General features: G+C 41.3%; 1 protein-coding gene across 4 annotated transcripts in view; it reads right to left on the minus strand.

Moving 5' to 3' along the window:
• Positions 1-22,086, minus strand: part of LOC126869684 (lachesin-like) — a 283,334-nt gene that overhangs the window by 64,127 nt on the left and 197,121 nt on the right. For all 4 annotated transcript variants that reach the window (XM_050626532.1, XM_050626529.1, XM_050626530.1 and 1 more), the window contains 2 exons: positions 9,083-9,290; positions 8,650-8,811 (listed from right to left, as the gene is read on the minus strand). In XM_050626532.1, the coding sequence (XP_050482489.1) occupies positions 8,650-8,811; positions 9,083-9,290 (370 nt within the window). The remainder of the gene's footprint in view (positions 1-8,649; positions 8,812-9,082; positions 9,291-22,086) is intronic.

Genomic DNA, 22,086 nt, shown 5'->3' on the forward strand with positions numbered 1-22,086 from the left:
ATACGAACAAACAAAAGTTCTTTTATTCTCTTAATTCACTCTGCAGCTTTCGAGAACCGGCTAGCACAGATGTAAGATAACTGAGCAATTTCTCACACGGTTCGAGTTGGCTTCCTTTCTATTGCACCGTCTGTTACACAAGTCTGCCATATTATGGCGCGTGGGATGGTCAAAGGACGATTAGTCTTGACACGATTATAAACCGGTTTCAGTAGTCGTTTGATGGACTTTCGGATGTGTGTACGCGTACCAAACGCGTTGATGCGTGTATATTGTGTAGCGTCGCGTACGTATTTACGCTATAATAAAGAAGAAAGTCTTGAGAGCCAGTATCGCCAATTAGTTTGTCATATTTTTCTTCTCTCGTAGGAAAGTGTCTGTACATATAATCAATTCACTGGTATTCGACAAACGTTTAACGGACTTTTTCAAATTAAAAGCATTTGAACATTAAGGAGAATTAAAATAGCGGCAGTTCATACGATCCAGCACTAACTAAAATTTTCTTTAAACCAACAAATTTTATACAAGTGGAGTTCTACTCTATCTACATGTAAAAATAACGTCGAAAGTTTGTAATAAAATATTCGAAAATTCTGTGACTATGTAGAGACGCGGTTCAAGCTACGAGTCCTTGAAAACGAATCTTCTATTTACGTCGTTTTATTCTAGCTTTCCCATTTATTTTTACACGTAAAATAACTTTTCATCCAGTTGTATAACACGTTCTGCTGCACCGCGTACGAAATCAAATTATCTGCCAACGCTAGATTATCACTCTTACGCGTTTCATCTCTTTCTAACAATCTAGTCGATTCAATCCGAAAGAATCGCTTCCTAAAATCAAGTAAAGCTTCTATCTTTCAATCCACGTTTTCAGAACGATCTTTCCCTGATCTCTGTCCTCGGCAATGTTCCTAGAACTGAGCCCGATTTCTCGCCACTTTACATTGTGCCCACGTTCGAATGGCCCTGGAGGACCGGTCAATCAACATCCATTGACCCGTGGAAAACCTTTGAAACGGTTGGGTCTCGTTCCCTGAGCCAAAGTCAGAGGAAAAAAAAAGTTGCTCGCGAATTTGCGTGGCGAGTGTGTGCGAGCGAACGATCGAATGGCAGCCCCGATAATGTCGCGTCTCCGCTCGAAGCGGGTTTCGCAGCGTTCTCGATTCGCTGGCGTCGGTAACTTTTAACGAGACTGTAACTCGCTGCGCGCACCGAATTTCATCTCCCCGTTGAACGATATTAGGTATGGGATGTCGCTCGTTATATATCGGCCGGATTTCCATGCCGACGAGCCACGTCAAAGTGATAGTCTGAGGCGATGCAGGACAATCGTGAATACCGTTGCATTTTGTCCACTTGCACTGGCAATTCCAAGTTTCCGCGGGATATCGCTAATTGCCTTGTCAAGGTTACACAGTTACGTTTGCACCGCGTATTTCTCATCTTTTGATATTTGATATTTTGCTCGTATAAATAGACGAGATTTGCCGAGATAGTTTTGGAAGAGTGTAGCTATGTGGGAATTACAGCGGCTACGAAAGGTGCGTGTGTGCATCATTGTACGTATTATGGTATGTGCACACCAATTAATTCGGTTCAACTTAAATTTCGCATCATTTAGTGGTACCTTTCTTGCTACCTTCGTGCGATCACAGAAACGAAACGTAGAGTCTGATGGAAGCAACGCTTTATTGAAAAATAGAGATACAGGAAAAGATACTTTATACAGCGTCAGTAGATGGAAAATTGGCGGTAATTAGAAGATAGGATAATACAAGAGCATAGATAGATCCACTTATGCATCCAACCACTACACTCGCTATGTTAGATCATAGCAACGATCCATCGTGTTTCGGATGAAAAACTTCAGAAACGTGTATTTTACAACATCCAAATTGCGTTAACCCATCGTGAAAAGCTTGACAAGGCTCTCCGAGTAACGTGTCCGATGCGACGTCCCATTGCGGACCATCTTTTTCAAAGAGCTTTGAGCTTGAGGTAAATCCACTGGCAATGTCGAGCAAAGTTTCATTGCTGAAAGCGGAATTAACGAAAGAAGTTGACGGTAGAAGTAGATGGCCGTTCGATGGCCAAGACAATTTGCCGCGAAAAAGGAACGAGCTGGTTCGACTGCGTCTTCGTTCATCGTTTCGATCAAGCGAGATTTAACGATCGATGGCGAAGAAAACAGCCGGTGTACATGACGGACAATATTATATTTTCTCCGTGACCTTTTCATCCAGCGTTGCCTTTTCTTGCCATCTTTCCCTCTTCCTTCTTTCTTTCGCAGTATTTATGACTTCACTTGGCGTAGTGCAGCCGCTACACACGCTTTGGAAAAGCGCAGACCGCTTTAATTAGCAGAAATTAGAGCGGAGAAGAATCCGCAACCAGAAGAAGAAGAAGAAACAGAGGAAGAAGAAGAGCAACACCTTTCTTATTTGGAAGCTCCGCCCAGGCGATTCATCCTAGCTGGAAGCTCGAAAGCTTTCGTACTACTTTCAGGTCTTTGCTCGGTTAATCACGAACAACAAAACGTTGACACGGCTTAACGAACGGAACTATCGTCTCCAGTTACCGAGTACGATGGTTTCACCGCTAATTATTTCGTTTCTTTCAAGTTTTCTCAAACGTAATTCACTATCCAGTCAACGAATGTTAACCTTTTTCGTATCTTTCCATTCCTCGAGAAATTCTGCTTGTTCTATGAGGATACTGTCAAACTTCTGGCCTCCCTTTCTGTTTATCGAATTGATTGAAGATTTAGGGAGAGAAACTTCTCTAGCCGATCTATTCTAATTCGATGAATATCGAGAAACAGCGATCATCGTTCATTGTTATTCGGCGAAGTTCCTACTTGAAGAAAATGCAGACAGAATGCAGATTTCTGTACTATGAAGGACTGTGCAAGAATCGTGTCCAAGATTCCTATACGGATTCAAGCGAAAGCCTCGAATTCCAGCTACGATCGGATCGGTTCCTACGTAATCTTCCGGATGGATGATTCGGTTCAATCGTGTTTACTTGCACGAGACAGGATGATGTTGAATTTCCGATAATCCAGCGGGACCGACACTGGCTCGTGCCAATGCTACCAAAGTTACGAGCATCTTATCTTCGTGATATGTTCGAGACCTCCTTTTCCATCATTGTACGTTTGTTTCTTTTGTTTCTCTCGTTTGTTTCTTTTTTCCGATTGTAGTTTGTTTCAATGTCGGCTACCTAGTTTCGTTCATCAACGTCAGTCGTTTATTTTATCGGTCGGTCAATGTTAATCGTCCTATCAGTAATAATTCCAGCTGAATCGTTTAGATATTTTAATCTTGAAATACGGTTCGCTGTCAGCGAGGAAGAGAGAATATTCTGATGTTTAATTAAATTATTCGCTAGTATCGATTAACAGTAAATTGCAAGCAACCCGTTTGGATCGTGTTTCCTGAGAGTATCGAGAACAGAGCAGTACCAGTGGCAACGATGCCACGTAAAACGTCATCAGGCTTTTAGGCGAATACAAGTTGCAACCGATAGAGGGACGTTTGACCTCTCACAGCCAAACCACAGCAGCTCCGTCAGCCTAACACAGCGGTTGGTGCACGTGTACGTTACCCGTGGGCTAATGTCTGCGCCACCTGGGACATTCTGACATTCGGATGCTTCGGTGTCCGAGACGCCAGGACTCACGGTTCTTCCCGGAGGACCTCGCTGATCTATAGCACTGACTGGTTTTAATCCATCTAGTTTTACGATGACAGAGAGTCCACCAGGACTGTCGGAAGTTGGTCAACTTAGCCACGGAATTATCCCACGTAGCGGAACTAGGCTGTGCCACATTAAAGTTTTATCCTCGCTCGTATTACAGGTCTCGAAAATTTTAAACAGTTAAACGCAAGACACGGCCTCCTTCTTCCTCGTACGACCGAGAAAATTTAGCGCAAAATATCAATTCACGTCAACTTTCCCTTTATCTTTTACGAAACTAAACAGCACGAGGAATTAGCCGAGCACCGCTGACAGAGGATTCTGTTTAATCTTCCCCGAAAACAGCTACCGAGAACGCCACGCATCTTTAGCATCCAGTGAATATTTCATGGATATGCCATGTGCGCGCATAATTTTCACGTCGCCGCCACTGCATCCCGCTCTGTACCGCCCCTTGATTATCCCCACTCCTGGCCATTGCGCCACTGGCAGCCGGCCACGTAGCAGTAGCGGCGTAGCACCGCGCTCCGGAGTTGATTAATCTATACAATATTTAAGAAGCAGCCAGCCGGAGAAAAAAGACCTTCCGCCGGAGCTTTGTTTCTCTACCGTTTTTCTTGCAAATTCTGTCTAGTTTATCCGTCGTTCGCATTGGCACGTTTTTTTCTGTCGCTCTTACCGTGACGAGCCACGTGCACGTATCACGAGCGTATAATCGCGTTATCGTCCGTGAAAAAAAAGAACGTTTTTCGAGAGAATCGCGAATCTTTCGCTTTAATCAGATTTCAGCTTGCATATTTTACAAGGTCAATATCACGGTTGCTAAGGAGCGATGTAACGATCAACTTTATCATCGATATTATTGTCAATATTTAACATTCTCGAGATTATGGTATGCACTCTCTGGACGATCAATACAATATTGTCAATACGATATCGAGAATAATATCGACCGTCGTGTCGCTCTTTTACGACATACCTCACTTCGTCTTTTCTTTCATCGTACAAATTATCGCACGATCCATCGATCCATCTGACAAGTTTGGTAGTCGCGATTTCTTAGATTAGCTATCGGAAGCGGTGTATGCACGAGAGCAACCGGTCGTTATGAAAATTTCTCGGCACACAGCTTGTTTGTTCCCAGTTTGCACGAACATATCCGAGAAAATGCTGCGCACGCCGGCAACAGTCACGTCCGTGCAAACACGCAACTGCATTATTAATAATATGGCCAGAGCGAGAGAGAAGGAGATTACTATAGCTGTTCGCAGTCCATTGCGTTGGATCGCACGCGGCAAACCTACCTGGAATTTTCTCCTAGGTAATTTCAACCAACGACTATCCAATCTTAAACTTAAATTCCAAAAGTCTATTCTGACTTACTTCGGAAAATAATACTGTAGGGAGCGTGTACGTGCATGTGCGACGGTTCGGACGGCACCGGAGCCGTTACTGTCGGAGAAAGGTGAGAAAAGTAAGAATTGTCGGCGAGGAAACGTGTAACCGTCGCGACGACGCGATGCGTCGCATCGTATCGATCAGCTGATACATAAACCGAGGCAAATGGGCGAGCCGCGAGAATTAAGAATCGAGTCGTTGCAGAAACAGTTTTAAAGAAAGAAAGAGTTAAGAATTGCACGTTGATAATCAACGAGAGAAAAGTAAGTGAATCGTGATATTGTAAATTTTGAAACCGCTGAATTGATTGCTTGCTTCCTGCTTAATATAATTTTAATTTCAAATGAAATTTATCAGTCGTGTTCATGCTGTAAGAAAGTGTAGTTTCCCATTCGCTCCTGATTCTACGATATCGACGTTAGTAATAGCCAGACTTGAACAGCGAGGACAATGAGTCCAACTTTTGTCGTGGAGTTATTTAAGATACGTTGTTCGTCACTTATTTTAATCAGAGGGAAATGGAAGAGAAAACACTGCAGATGTTCCGTTTGACGACGATACCATACAGTTTTGAATTCTTAATAGAATAACATTGATATTAAAGTTTTATTCGAATCGTTTTCATTGAAACTTATTTGTAGACGTAATGGAATGGAAAGAGGGGCAGAAAAAGAGACAAGTTGGAATTCGCGTGAAATGGTAATGAGTAAAATTGCATGGGCGGCTAATTGCATTTCTAATAATGCGCTGGTAAGGGTGAGCTTATATAGTTTATTGCGCTTTATTACCGGACCAACTGCAACCGCTGGGAATTTTCCTACTGGATCTGTGCTGTTTTCACGTTGTTCTCAAGTGTGACGATAGTCGTTTATCAAGAAGTCAATAAAAATATAACGTCAAATATATTGCGTATATCATAGTCACGTTGAGAATATTTTTAGCTATCATTTTTCCAGAATTTTAAAATTAAATTATTTGTAACTTTACTAGTTCCAATTACAATTCTTTCTTGTTAACCATAACACGATCACGTAATTTTATTCACCTTCGTGATATCTTTTACTTGAAAACATCGTTATCAGTAAACAAAGAAGTGGATGAGATAGTTGTAACCATATTCCAACATTCGTTGGAAAACGAATGATAAATGGGCGAGCAGAATCGCAATCATCTACGAACGAGCTTTACGAGGCAACCACGGGAGTGCAATTTTTTGAGTATTTTACAAACGAAAATTCGATCAAATTCATACTCGATTTCGTCCTCTTTTTTATGCTTCCGTTCGCTGCGAGTAATCGGTCCGCGATTGTCTTCGTGGAAACAGAGGATGCTTTGAGCATAGCGCATGCGATGCGAATGGCCACCGCGAATAAAAAAAATAACGCAAACGGCGTATGAAATTTTCGTCAAACGAAATCTAAAAAAAAAAAAAAAAAAGAGAGAAACAAAAACGGGTGACTCATGGTAAAAATTTATATAGCAAACACGTGCCAGTGAAATCAGGTGCGATGAGTGACTGGCGGTCTAAAAATAAATGCCTGGCATGCGAGATCGCGAGAACCCCGCTGTACAATAAATGTATTAGAAATTAGCCTGTTTCGTATCGCGAGAAAGCATCAGGGAATTAATTCACAATTTTCCAGCGTCGTTTCGCTCATGGTGTTCGCCCCGCCCCATAACTTTATACGATCTCGTATCAGGCGTGAGATCTACAAAACGTTCGTTATTAAACGCACTTTCGCGGCAACGGGGTCGCACGTTTGTTGAAATATTCATCAGCTGTTGTCGCTTTTAATCCGTGATTTATATCAGCTGATGTTCAAAGTCGTGTTCAATTAACGGGCACTAATCGCGATATAACATTTCGTCGCTGAACCGAACTGGAACGATGTTTATAATTTTGAAACGTCGCGATGCACGATACGAACGACGTTCCGTCGGAAGTATAAGATAACGAAGCAAGACAATGTCGTGGTAAAGCTCAGTAACAGAAATATGTACTCGCGACAAGCTTTGTTTTATTCGACAGTCACGTAAACCGAGGAGAGGAGTCTAGAGAACGGTGGCCATGCAAACGAGTAATTACCGTAATACTAATAATATGTCGGCGAGAATGGATTTACGTGTCCCATTGCATTAGGGAAATTACCGGAAACGTTGCCGCAGGCTTCGTTGTTTGACGTGTAAAATCGATGACGAACGGAGCAACAAAAGCAACGGAATACTCCGATTCTGTTACTGTCCGCCGACATTACCTTCCTCTCCTTTCTCTTTCGTTCGAATTGATTACACGTACGCGGTACGCTGCGGACGAGACGTTCCCAACGTACGTTCGCGGCTATTTTAACGTCACGTTTGACTCTGAGGTTTAATCACCGGAAATCGAACATCTGTCCGCCGCTTCCAGTTTTAATGTTTATCAGTAGAACGACTCGGAACATGATTGTTTGGATTTCTGATTGCGCGAATATCGGGGACGTTGGTTTCCGACTCGTACGGAAACCGTAATCAGACGTTCTTCCGTCTGGGAAATGGAAACAGCTTTATTTCAACGATCGAACAAGTTGCTTCATTTATTTTCAATATTTTGAAAATTGTAGTTTCACAGTTTACGCTTACAGGTATGTACAGTGACTCGCGAACGTATTCGAGTGTTTACTATAGTAAAGCCTTTAGAGTTATATTATGCGCGATAAATGAAACATTTTGAAATTTCGTTGACATTATGACGACGTACGATCATCGTGATTATATTGACAAAATATCAAACTGATTTGAATGTATACATACGATGAGGCTACGATACATTTATCGCACGTGAACACTTGGATAAAAATGATTACACGGTACGAACAATGAATAATCAACTACTCAAATACGATGGTGTATTTTCATTTCAATGACTTCTATATTCGCTTTATATATATACAACGCTCTATACATACATGTAACTTTTATGTACGGTTTCAAATTCGTCTCAAATTTCATCAACGTAGTAATCGTGGTTGTCGTGACATATTATAGCGGCAGGAAAATTTCAAAATACGTCAACGTACACGTTATATCCATAAAAAGTTTGTACAGGTGTCCAAATACTTTCGCGAGTCACGGTATCAGCGCGTAAATCTATTTTCGCGATAATTGGTGATTAATGTTTAACGTTTACACGTTATGCAAACGAGATTTTTGACGTTGTAGCATCGAAAACAACACGATTTTAAATCGAAGATGTTATAAACTATACGTAACAGCTCGCAATTCGTTTAATCTGCGCTAATTGAGACGAACAGCGGCGCGCGAATATTCGAAGAATCGCGCTTGAATAAATACAGCATTTCGTGAAATTTCCTGTTTCCCTGCGATTTTCGCTAATTGGTGAAATTAAACGGCCGGTCAACGAGTGGAAACTTGAGAATTACTTTCATTGCTTGTAAAGCATCGTTTCGTATAATTAACGCGAGGAGCTCGGTTCTCTCTATGAGGCACACGCGATTACAGTCTTTCGTCTTATACTTCGTGACACTGGTCGAGAAATTGTACGCTCACCTTTGTAATGCCGATTGATGCTTATACTCTGGCCGTCTTCTCTCTTCCACATCAGTTTTGGCGTTGGATATCCGTCTGCTTTGCATGTCAGCGTAATATTCTGGTTCTCACGAACCGCCACTGTGCTCTCGGTGGACAACGAGTCCAAAATGTTCGGTGGTACTTGGAAACAAATAGAGAAGCACAGAAGGTCAGTAGATCTAATTAGAAGCTGATAGGTTGCCTAGTTCGACAAACAAGTTCTCAAAGCTTTTAAGTATAAATATCGTTTGGCACGTCGGTGGTAAAAAGATCGCTTTTTTTCTTCCGTAAAGTAATTCTATCGAACGTTTCGCGATGGATTCTCGTTAAAGCTGCTCGGACGTCTTCGACGCACATAATAATGTAACAACAGCATGCCTTAAGTCGATGGAAGAAGATTAAATATGCTCACCGACAACTTGAAGGAAGCCGACCTGGCTCATCATCGGGTTCGTGTTCAGTTGGCACATATAATAGCCTCGGTCGTCTTGCTGCACGTTGTTGATGTGAAGCAGCCAGGTCTTCTGATTGTCGTGGGACACCGAGAATCTCGGTATCTTCACGACCACGTGTTTGTGAATGGTCAAGAGCATTTGACGACCTACGTGAATCCACGCCACCTGCGAATTAAATTGGATAACGTTCTCAGATCTTTCTTCGTCTCTTTTCTTCTACAGTGATACAGGCAAAAAGCTCTTTCTTCTTCTATTTGAGAAACTAAATAGGAGTAAAAGCCATAACCGAGTTGATTAAATTTAAGACGATTAAATATGTTAGCGGTGAAGTTTCGGTCTTGATCACTTGGTCTCGATATAGTCGATATAATCGTTTTTCGACCGTATCAAAGAAAATGGACTTGCAATTTTTATTTGCAAAGGAGACGTGCATCAATTTATAGCGGTACATACGATCAAGTAAAAAAAAAAAAAAAAGAAGTAAATTCGCGTATCAATTTCAGCGGCCTCGACTTTACTTGTAGCGATATAGTTCGAATACTTTAAGAGGAAATCCATAGTTTGCAAAAGAACCATCAACGGTATATCGAATCTCCTGATACACGAGCCAGAAACGAGCGATTCGTGCGACCACTTTGCGCGCGAAATCTTTCAAATTTCCGCTCGTCAATGGGTCGCGATCCATCGGATGCTCTACAAGTGGAGGAACCCGATGCGGGGAACAAGCTGGGAACAACCGAAGAGAGAAAGAAGATGGCCAGCGCCGGGTTGCGCCGCAACGACACGCTGCGCAACCCTCTCTGCATCAGAAATGCTATGAACTGTTGAAGTGGTTACCACTTCTAAGAAAACTCTACATCCGATCTTTTTAGTTTTCTCAAGCACCGATGTCATCGACAGCGTGTAAACAAAAGACTGCGACGAAGACAGACCATAAACAGTAGACAGGCGACGTTGGCTTCGGGGTTTTCGGTTATTGGGTAACACAGCTAACGTGCGGATCTGGACCAGCTCAAATTGTATTCTTACTTATAATTACACTTCTATTTAAATATATTTTCTGCCTTACAATTTATCCACGAGTTTTCTCTGTTTACACATCGAATAACCTCAACATGAACAAACATTATTACGACCGTATTTTACGCTCGGCTGGACTAGCGTTCCCCTAACTAAGCTCATTCCACGACAAAGCTTATGCACTTTCGAGGATTTCTGGGTTAAACTGGCTGCCCTCCCATTCGCCGTGCTCTCCTGCCACGCTACTTCTTCTTTTTCATTTCCTTGCCAACGCTCGAGAACGCTTCGTTGCACGAAAGCGCCACTTTTCCTTGTTTTTGCTTTTCCACCTCTTTCCTTCTTCGCCTTTCTTTCTCGATATACATTTAGTCGTATCTCCGTACGAAGGTAACGTTCTAACAACTCTCGGCTTCTTCGTTTTTGACGAATCACCTTCGTCACACGGACGAAGTTGTGTCTCTTTTCTCGTGGCACGATCGGTCCATTGCTCTGGTTCATTGGAAATTTATTCGAAGGACGTCTTTGTGACGAAGAACGACAGATTTCTAATCGATTTTATGACATAAACCAGCCAGATATAAACAGATTCTACGCTCCTTTTTCCTGTTTCTGGTCCCTTCTCATCTCATTTGAGAGTAGGAGGGAGTCGAATGCTCCAAGAGGCGACGGTTCCCTCTATTTGTAAGGGAAACTATTCGGAAGACATTGTCCAAGTCGCACTGATTATTTTCTTTTATCTTTCCTGGAGAATACTTGCTCGCATAATTACGTAACAAGCGTACCATGCCAGGGGAATTAAGCGACTCGACGAGAGGCAGATCATTCGACGATTCAAACTCGTGCAACAGAATTTGAAACTTTGCTAATTGTTCTCGAAAGAATGCTTCGGTAGAATCGTTCCTTTCGTAGTCAGACACAAACTACTCGATCTTAGCGAATAATTAAAGCAACCGACCAAGACTTTGTTCGATTGCAACGATTTTTAAAAACACCTCTGAGCATTTCGTCTGAAAACTTCCGAAATACGAACATAGATTAAAAACATACGACTAGGAAATTACGCAGAAATTGTTTCTACGCTAAACATCGATCAAAGCGGATGGCTCGATTCGTTGATTTAATTTATCGAAAGGATCAAAGGAGCGCAGACGAGGCAGCTAACAACCGCTTGGAGGAACGCCATATCGAGGAAGATTAAAGCTTAGTTGAAATCGGTTAATCCTTAGTTTCCAGTGTAGTCATATACGTCGTTCTTTACATCCAACGTACCTCGTATTCCATCATATCGAAACTTCCACCGGTAGTCTTCTCCATCTCCCTTTATAATCACGTCGTCATTAACCGCGTTCCTTTCCAAATGAATCATTCAAACTCATTAATCATCTACTACGCTACCATTTCATACGAAATATCGTTCGTTCTAAACCGATTATTAAAGGATCAAAGGTACAGTTACTGACCAAAATTTGGTCGCAATCCCGGGCGATGGATCGTGAAAACTGAATGGCGCTCGATCGAGAAAACGAGAGCCGGCTCTCTGATGCGCAAAGGTAGCTGCCGGCGTTATATTGGCCTTTAAACGATCTCGAGGTAAAGCTCGCGCCGCTTGCGGCCTCGATTGAAATCCCTGGCACTGGTTCAAAGTCAAGCTCAACTGCCGCCGCGATACTGGCAACTGACGCTTTATATCGCGAGGAAAAAGCGTTATGTCGGTAGCGGCGAGTTTTTGTAGCGGTCAACCTGTTTAAGAAACTTCGATCGATTTTGCCTCTTCGTTTTTTCTTTTCTTTTTTTTTTTTTAAGTGGGTATTGCCTTTGTGGAAGTTTCTTGGTAAACACCAATGTTTCTACCCTTTTTTTTTGTAAAGGTAGCGATACTAAATTTTAGAGATATTTTACAAACTATTTGTCGACGTTTATTGAACTGGAAACAATTTTTAGAAAGTTCCTCCTTTTGTGTTTGATGTTTTCAGTAACGGCTATCCTGTGAGTAGGATTCGACACTTTCATCTTGAACAGAAATCAACGGTGCAGGCTGCTCGCGCTTGTTGCTATCTATCGACAGTCACGCGGATGATTCAGTGCAATATAGATCGACGCGTTCATCGTGCTGGCCCGATCACTTTTGGGTTCGTGTGCCAGCGGCTGTCAACCAAATCGAGTTTTTTTGTACTCCGAAATGACCGGCACGTATAAAACCGATAAAAGGTGACGGGAAAAGGAATAAACGCAACTCGTCAAAAATGAAAAAAAAAGGAAGGGAAAAACACGCTTCAAAAATGGAAGAGAAATAATTTTTTTCAATTTCACGGGAAACATTTTTTTAAAACCGAGTCGATGGTTGTTCACCGATTCCGATCTAATTTCTCGCCACTTAAATATCGTTTACAACCTTCTTGCTCCACTCCCGACTCAAGGCTTGTACGTAATAAACGTAATTAAAGACGCGTTCCGTTGCTAGAACATACAGTGGCTACGGAAAATATTCGCCGCAGGTTTTATATTTCATTTTCATGGTATCAAATTTTCGCAGTCATACGAGAAAGTACCATTAACTGATGCAAAATTTAATGTACTTGGAGCTAATTTAATTACTACGTAAATGCTGTATAATGAATACAACGGTGTGCCGATACTTCCTTCGACCATTGTGTTTTCAACATTCGGTCGTCACTATTTTGTGTCTTTTAGATTAACATTAACCATCGATGATATGTCCTGAAACCATCCGGAACGCGGTTCACCCGTCTCATCACGGTCCAGTTTCGAATGACAGCAATTACTCGGCGACCGTAGTTGTTGGTAGCTCGGAAGCAGGACGAGTCACGTGCCATCTTAATGTTACAAACTCTCTACGGAATCTACGCTTGTCTCGCTTTAAATACGTGCTTCGTCAGTCGTCTACAGTCTACAATACCGACGTGCCGTTGACATTCACAACGAATCTCCATTTGACCAGCTGAAACGTTCCAGCTGAATATAAACGTGATCTCTTGGCCGTAAATGTCAGCCAATTACTCAGTTCATTTATACGAACCGGTCGATAACCTACATAATTATCATCTTGCCAAGGAACTCGGTTTCAGTTCGTCAAATTCAGATTGTATAGAATTTAGCAACATCTTCGTTCATCCTTTTGGAAAGCAGACGTCGTTATCCAGCGTGACTCTTCGTAAATCCTTCGGAATTTGATTCGAATTTCAGCGAAAGGGGTGTGTTAAAGGGAATTCTAAAGCGCTGTCGTCCGAGATCCTATCTGCAACGAAGATGAGGCGCATTTTCGAGGAAGGACATTAGCATTAACCCGTTGCTCTTCACCATCTACATACTTCTTTTTTTACGCACGCTCGATAATCAACAGCGTGGCTCTAAATTTTTTCCGGCGAGTAATAACCCTCCGAGAAAATTCTCAGCCTCGTAAACGATACTCGTTCGCTCTCGTTCGAGAGTCGTTACAGTGGCTGTAACGGGTGCGCGTTGCTGCAAGGTGAAATTCGAAAGTGCTGCGCCCAGGGTTGGTTAAGAAGAAACGAGGAGGAAGAAAAGACGAGAAGAAAGAGTAAATTGAGAAGAGCCAGGGGGAAGTTGGTCAGAAACGAACATGGTGAACTTTTGGGAACTGAGGCTGGTTTGGGAAATACTAATTTAGATGCAAACTGCGAACTATAAAAAATGTTAGAAACCATGGCCTGGTGGTCATCCGTGAAAATACTTTTCGCGAAGCTTCGATAAAACGCACTTCAGCTATATGTGTTTTAATAAAGACTCTCGCGAATACATCAACCTGGTTACAGGCGGATCTTCGTTTTTCTTTTTTCCTTTTTCCGATAGAGGAATTCCTTAGAGCAGCGTAGCTGTTCAAATTGACCTTTTGGATGAAAGTACAGCGGCTACACTGAATATTGGTACACTATCGCGTATGGTGTAGTATTTACGCGCTAACGAATTCGGACCAAGTAAAAATGTAAAATCTGATAGAAAGAAAAATATTTCATTGGAAAGTACGAGTGTACGTCCAATACTGATTGTAGTCATCGTATCTCGGACTTTGCACCTTCGCGTACTTCAAAAAAGAAATATAAGAGAAGAGCAAAAGGACGATCGATTGCTCGTGTTTCCGCAAGAATGTTCCTCGATCTCTTTAAATATCGTCCGAAATTAAGTCGTGGCGTAAGATAAAAAAAGAAAGGCAGGGAAGAGGGACAGGAAAGGGGGCAATAGTCGTTGGAGTTTACGCGGAGTTTCTTAAAACAATCGACCAGTCGATCTAGAATTTAATTAACCACCGCATGGAATGGGGCGAAGGGAGAAAAAGTAACCGAGTGGCTGGAGAACATAACAAGAGAGAGAGAGAGAGAGAGAGAGAGAATGCTAGAACGGAGAGGGGGAACGCAGGAGTGGCGGATAGAGTCAAGGAGAAAGGAGAGGAAGGTCGAATCGACGCGCAATTCCAACAACGGCCCGGCGTTTAGCGTCGAGGAGGGGAGTTGCTCGTTTTAATCAACTTTGCGAAAATATTTCCGACGTTTACCGGCACAGTCATTAGACCGAACTTGATTTCCCACAAGGTCGCTTTTATATTTCTCCGCGGTTTTTAGCCTTAACGTTGTTGTGGCATATTTTTCTCCCCCGCCCTTCTTTTCTTTTTTTTTTTTTACAAATGAAACATCTGCTGACAGCTGGTCGTCGTCGGAGAAATCCGAACATGTCGTCTAGTAGACCAGATGGGAGCAACTTACTCATTCCCTTTGCCGCCTGTCGTTCGACGCTTCTTTAAAATGTGCGAATCGATTCGTTGACGTGGGTAAAGGGAGTTTCCGTAGTTCAGAAGCGGAGACTAGAGGGGAAAGTTGATTGGTGGAGAGATCAAGGGGAAAGATTGGAACTCTGAAAGGATGAAGTTTTGCTTCACTCAAACGCGATGGAACGTCCTTATTGTCTTGAGAAAGTTGAAGATGTATTACGGAATGTGATTAGTATTGATATTTGCAGTATCCCAGTGGGAACTATACGTATAGTTCCTCCACTTTCTAATTTGATAACAAACTTGAAAGGCGTAAACAATTGTTTTGACATTGTAATAGAATAAATAGTATAATCTATAGATTAATAACGCAGTTATTATTGTATTATTATTATTATTATTATGAGTAATATAGTAACTTCTATGCTTCTATGCTATCTGTATTGTATGCTTTTGTTTAGCCGAGGATAACGTTTAGTATAGCCGATAATGATTATTTTTAACTCTGGATGTACCTAGATTGATAAAGTACAGGATATTTCAGGGTTGTACATACTCGTATTACATTAAAGGTATCTACACATTTGAAAATATCAGCTATAAGAGAATCATGTTCTCGAAATAAAGCGATCTGTTCTAGCGAAAATGTTGTAGCTTAAAAATAGATTTTTCGAGGAAATTAACATTCATCTGTGTGGTGAATAGTGTCGAGTATCATAATATAGAATAACGAGAACGAGAGATTGCTGTTGCAACGTCAAATATATTTGGAATAAATTAAATAAATTAAATAATATAAATACTGTAGAGAGACGCTCGTACAAACGTATTCGTAAAGATAGAGTATGATCGCTCGCGGATAACTCGATAACTCGTATACTCCGTTAGTCACTGTTAATAGTTCGTATAATAATTCGTATGATAACTCGGATAATAACTGATTAGCTCGCGATCGCGTCCGTTTATTTATACTGGTCGGCGGAAAGTCGGAAAATTTGTATTCGTTTTTGATCGACGGTTGCGCGTAGCGGCAACATTGTTTTGCCCGGAGTCTGTTTATCGTTATGTTTCAAGGCGGTGTCCGTGTCCCGAGGCTAAACGACAACATGAGTCGTTCTCAAAAACATGTGTCGCTCTCGACAACATGTGTCGCTACGTCTGCAATCTTACCTGTAATTTGAAATGACCAATAGTACTGAAATGTCTAAATCTATGTCTAAATAAAGGAAGATTCGATAAGATGTATAATAGACGATGATAGACTTTATCTAGAATCTAGAAAGAATCAATTTGTAGCAAATTCTATGTTGGACGCGATTAAAGAGGGAGAAGGAAGGTGGCGAGAAATGAATTATTCTCTGGCGCGAAAGTTTCGCGTTAATCGATAAACGTTATCACTACCTTCTTACTTGATGTTTTTCGTCGCGAAGAATACATTTCCTGGATGATGTAACACGATCTGACACTATTTCCTTCGGATCTCGAGCACGAGTTAACTCGACGATTTATCGGCGCGGTAATTAAAAATAATTTCACAGACCACGAGAAGCGACTCACGGCGACACGCGACGTCCAAATCGTCGGCGCGTCGTGGCGCCGACGCCTGACGACGCACGATCGCACCGCTGTAATTCGGTTAGCAAATTAATTATTAAATTCATTTCCTAATTAGCTAATTACAGAGTACGCGCAACCGTGCTGCCTCCACTTTTTCCCCTTTTACCGGAAGAGCTCACCTCCCTCGTCTTTCCGTTCTGTCAATAATGGACACGCGTTTCAACGTGTTCGATGTTTTTGATCTCGTCGTGTCTCACACGTATTGTATTCTAATATCTTGATAACGCGTTAATACATTCATAAGGAGTTCAATGTAAGTGGAAGTAAAGGCGATATCGTTTCATGTTTTTCGAATGGTGCTTGTAATTACGAAAATATCAAGATTGATAAAGAACATATTTACTTTTCCAGAACTGAATTCGTTTACCTTCTGAGAAATATTGTGTTTGTTAATCGTTAATAACATGTTTTGCTACAGCTGGTTTTGTAAAGAGGACACGACGTATTAAAATTTGGGACCAATTTTACTGAAAAGAAGTACGTTTATCGTTTAATCGATTAGTAAGCTAAATAAAGGGCACGATGCTGCGTATATTCAACATCGAATATGAAACAGTTAATAAGTTACGAAGCACTTGGTAGATCCTGTATAATGATAAATTAATTTCATACTTACAAAATGAAGATGGCTTGTTTATACGACGGACCAAACTAAATTACATTATATTTCTAAAATATTTTTAGTAGACTGCGGATGTTTATTCAAATTCACGTTCACGTGTACATAATAAAAGAAACGAGAATTAAATAGAGATTTATTTCATTCTTTAAAAATATTATGAATACTTTACTTTAATATTATAACGAATATTCACTCTCTTTACTGGATGTTTTATACATTTTTGCATGTTACGCGTATCCAGTACATTTCTGCATAAATTCACGAACAATCGCAGCGTACTGATTAAAGGTCGCTATATATGGAACAACAAATTTTATACGAAGCAATCGTTTACCTTCTTCTTCGTTGTAGAATATAAAGATGCGTTATTTATTAAAGAATTTTTCTTCTGCGTTAAATCGATTCTTTTCTTACCGGCCTTTCTTTTGCAATTTAAACAATACCGTACACCTACAGATACGATAACTGATAAATGAAAAAATAACTGAACAAGGTAAAACTGTAATTGTTTTTATAATTCGCGGAAAATTTGAATTCCTTATATTCAAGATAACGAACGACGAAAGATCGATGACAAACAAGGCGACCATCTATGTTCTTCATATTCGGCGTATTTCGTCCTCGCGTTGTAATTTCCGACGAGTATAATGGAACAAAATTGCGGCACGTCTGCCTCTTCTTGCAACCTAATCTACGAAACCGTACATATGGCGAGCCATTTTTTTCAATTTGCCGTCCATCGTACCTCAAGAGCACGTAACGAATACGCGTGCCGAGTATTCTACAAGCGGACCAAGCGTAGGAATTCATTTGAACGAAAGAGTTTCATCGTGATTCCCTGGCTTCGTGGTATAATTAAATTCGTGGAAATTGACAAAGTCGTACGGTTTCTTTCGGTATCGGCTGGAGCATTCTAAATAGGGAACGAGCGAAGATACCTCGTTGCAGGCGTTAAATAGAATTTTCTGGCGTTCCGATCAAAGAACTGGAAGTCGACTCGGTCCCTCGGGACTGTACCAGTGAAACGTCGAATCTAATGAGACTGTTAGATCGGTGAAATGGGTGATACACGATTTCAAAGTCGAGGGAAAAACTGGCAGACCGATTGTTTCTCGCTGTTCGTTCTCGAAAATAACGTTCCAACGTCGTCTGTGCAGACTCAAACGCGTGCTCGTTGGCTGGCGAAGAACGCGGATAAAAAATTGATGAAACCGCGGAAAAGTAGATTCTCTTTTTACGTTTGATCGAAAGCCATAGGTGGAACGGCGAGCAATGATGGAACGACGAGGAGAACGGGAGGAAGGATCGATAATGGTTAATACGTTCCTGGCGGTGGTTCTCCAGCCCAGGCAAGGTATCGTGATTCGATACGATTTTTCCGGATTGATTTTATTGGAACAGATTAAAGGACAGACTACGCGTTCGTGAATTGCGTCCCATCGGTAGATCGTACGATACCGATGGAAAAGCTGGGATAGCGACTGACGTGTAACGAACCCCTTCGATTCGGTAGCAAACGGAGAACGTGGTTCAAAAGCGTACTCCATCACGCAAAATAATGTTTCCGCGTGTACCGTGAAGCAACGAGTTTTAATGAAACGTTAATCTGGAATGGAGAAACGTAAGCGAACCGGCATCGAATAAATTGTTAAAATATACCGGGCGAAATTTCGAGCTGCGTTCGGCCCAGTAAATTTCCAGATAACATTTCCATTTGTTTACTCCAATATCGATCAGCAACCTTTTAATACCGGACAAATTTCGCTACGATATTGTAAATCAATTTTGACGTTTTATAGCGCACTATAAAATTGTTTTGATCGCTCAATAACTAGGCTGCGGATTCTCATGTATCTATGAACAAATTTTAATCTCTGCAAGTTTATAGAACCATCGTAATACCACAAAATCTGTAAAATAATCGAAATGAAGTATTCGCCATTTAAAACGTGTAATAGATCTCTGTTTTAGATTCCATAAAAATATGACAATTATTTTGCAAACGAGCCAGGCGAATTTCATTTTTTCTTTTTTCTTTTCTTTTTCTTTATTTCTACAGAAAATACATAATTTATATAAGTATAGAAAAGATCCGAAGATTCTTGAAAGAGTAGAGGAACGGTCGTGCGGCGTGGGACATTTATCGACCTACCAACCTTCGTGGTAACATGTCCATTTATGGTTTCTTAAGGAAAAGGAAAATGACACCGATCGTCGGGGGGAACGTCTTTCTCCGTGAAGTTATCGGTTCTGATCGCGGGTGGAATCGACTGAAAAGGCCTCAATTTTTATTCTTAGAACGTAGAGGGCTGCGAACATCTTTATGTTTCTCCGGTATAATGGTCGAAGCTGTAAACGCGGATGAGCTTACAGTTTATTGTCGCCGCATAGTAACGTCCGTCTCTTCCTTCATAAAAATGGATCAGCCGAATTATTAAAATTCTTCTGCCGGCTTTGCAACGTTCGTTGTTTCTCTAAGAATTCGCACACTTTCGTCCCGTTACTGGAGTTACGTATAACGAATTATCATCGCCTTGCTTATTAACCATTCACCGTCTACCATTCCTTTAATTCCCGTTTATACTTCCAAGGTACTTTCGCCGTAATATCTGATTTTTCTAAGACCTTTCCTCTCAACCAGGATAATGTTCAATGGATAGGTACTGGATGTATATTAATTTGCATTTCCGCTCACGTTCCGCCACCTCGAAATCTTTCGTCATTTAATACTATCTTGATTCAATCCGAGAAAATTATTATTTTACCCTGCAGAATTTAAGGTCCTAAAAGTTGTAACGTATTTGAAGGATATACAGTGACTTTAATCTATGCAGTATTAATTTTTGCATGAAATTATACACGAATAATTGAATTCAATTTAATTAATACAGATAATATTTATAATTACTCACTCTCCTTTGACGCAAACGTAGATATACACTTATCTCGAAAAGGATGTAAAGACGAATAATTATTACTCCTTTCATTTTCTTTAATCCACTCGCGTTTCCCTTCCTTCCTCCCTTCTCTTAATCCTCTGTCGATTTTTCTTCTTTCCCAATCTCCTCCTTTCCCTCTGCGTACTTTTTCATCAATCTCACGCCCACCGAAATATATACGAAATATGTATCTATCCAATACCAATCAATGGGGATACAGAGATTTCACGTATCACAGAATCTACTTTCCACTGACTACATCTACGTAGAAAATGTATCTATTTATACGAAGAATCTTGTACGTATCCGTCAGATCATTCACGATGTTCGCTTATTAAATTAACCTTATACGTGTCCTTTGTTACCGAAATTCTTTACATTCAGCGCCCAACTCTCCCTTTACCGCAAATTGTCCCTTCGTCGGTTGAAAATCAAATTTCCATCGGTTGCGTTGGATTCCTTGAAAGGGATCGAACAAAGGAAGGATTCGAATCCCTTTGGAATCCGGTTGGAAAGAGGACGAGCGCGAGAGTGGCAATTTTCCGGGTACGGCACGTTGTCGTTCAGGAACTCGCGTTCGTAATTGGCTCGGACTAATAAGCGCCTTCAACCGACCGGCAATGTCTTCTCCGGGGTTCCCGCGTGCAGTCACGTGCACGTGCGTGGAAGACATGCAGACGGGGATGCGGCGCAAGTTTCGGCCCGGAACACGTGCCGCTCCCATCTACCTCGCAGCGGTGCTCAATCATCTCTTGGCCACGTAATTGCGCGAAATTCTTCGTGATAACGGGATCGTGGCCGAGACTATCGCTCTTGCGACTTCCTCGTGCCACGGTCGGGCGTATCCTCTCCCATCTGCCTTCCCGGCGTTATCTATTTTACAAGAAAGAGATCGCAATCGCTGTTGTATCGTAAACTCTGAATTTACCGAGAAATTTCGTTATCTTACGTTACACGGGCAACGCAAATCGGCCGTCGTTTCGAAACCGTTTCGGAGGATTCAAAGGTTATGAACGTACACCAAGATTATCGAGAAATCGCTATTTTAAGACATTTCGTAAGTGGAAATAATTCTGTTTGTACAAATAGGGGGAATGATCAACATTTACGTCTATCCTGTCAGTTGTTTCGTTTCATGGACCTTAAGAATGATAAATACGAAGCGCAAAAAAGATAGAGAGAAAGATTAGCCGGTATAATGCTAGCGTAAAATGAAATTGTTTGTAAGTTCAAAGATAAGTCTCCAACGACGACTTTTTACACGAACCTTTTTTATCGCTTTGACTTCTAGAATCGACCCTATGAATAGCACCCTCGCCCCCCTATATTTTGTGGCAGCCTATAAATATATATATATTTGAATCGTGGAGAGATCGCTAAATAAAATTAGTCAGAGCATGAAAAATTGCCGAACGCAGAAAACTTGCTATATAGGGCAAATTAATCATGATATACAATTCTACCAGTTTTCAAATTATGTTGAATTCGGTGAAACGTAATGAGAAAATCCGCTTGGCACGAAATCAAATTAAACGTAAATAAAAATCGCATCAACCCCTTAAAACTTGGCTGACGAAATATTTACCGCCGTCGCGCCACTCTCTACCTGTTTCAAAATTTAATTCGAACCAACGCGACGGCACCAGTCGCCGAACCGTCTGCGCTTCTCATTTCCTGCATTTAAAAACGAAACAGATTCCGCGTTGCAATTTCGAAATGCCGATGCTTCGAACGCCCTACTGAAAATATTTCTCCCTAGAATTTTCCAATCTTAACGTCTCTATCGTACCTACATACGCTATAAAATACCCATCTATATACACCTACTATCTCTATATATGTACACACACAGGAGAATTTTCCATAATCTCTCCTCCATGGACAGAATATAAAGAGGACACTATTCTCGACAAAGGTCCCGCGATTTATTCGCCAGTTTTTCAGTCTACGGTAGAGTTGGTTTCTCTCGATCCGTCTCGTGGATGGTCGCTGGTTCCGCTGGCCGATATGTTTGTTCGC

This window comes from Bombus huntii, chromosome 9 (genome assembly GCF_024542735.1).
Source record: "Bombus huntii isolate Logan2020A chromosome 9, iyBomHunt1.1, whole genome shotgun sequence".
Classification (NCBI taxonomy): Eukaryota; Metazoa; Arthropoda; class Insecta; order Hymenoptera; family Apidae; genus Bombus; species Bombus huntii.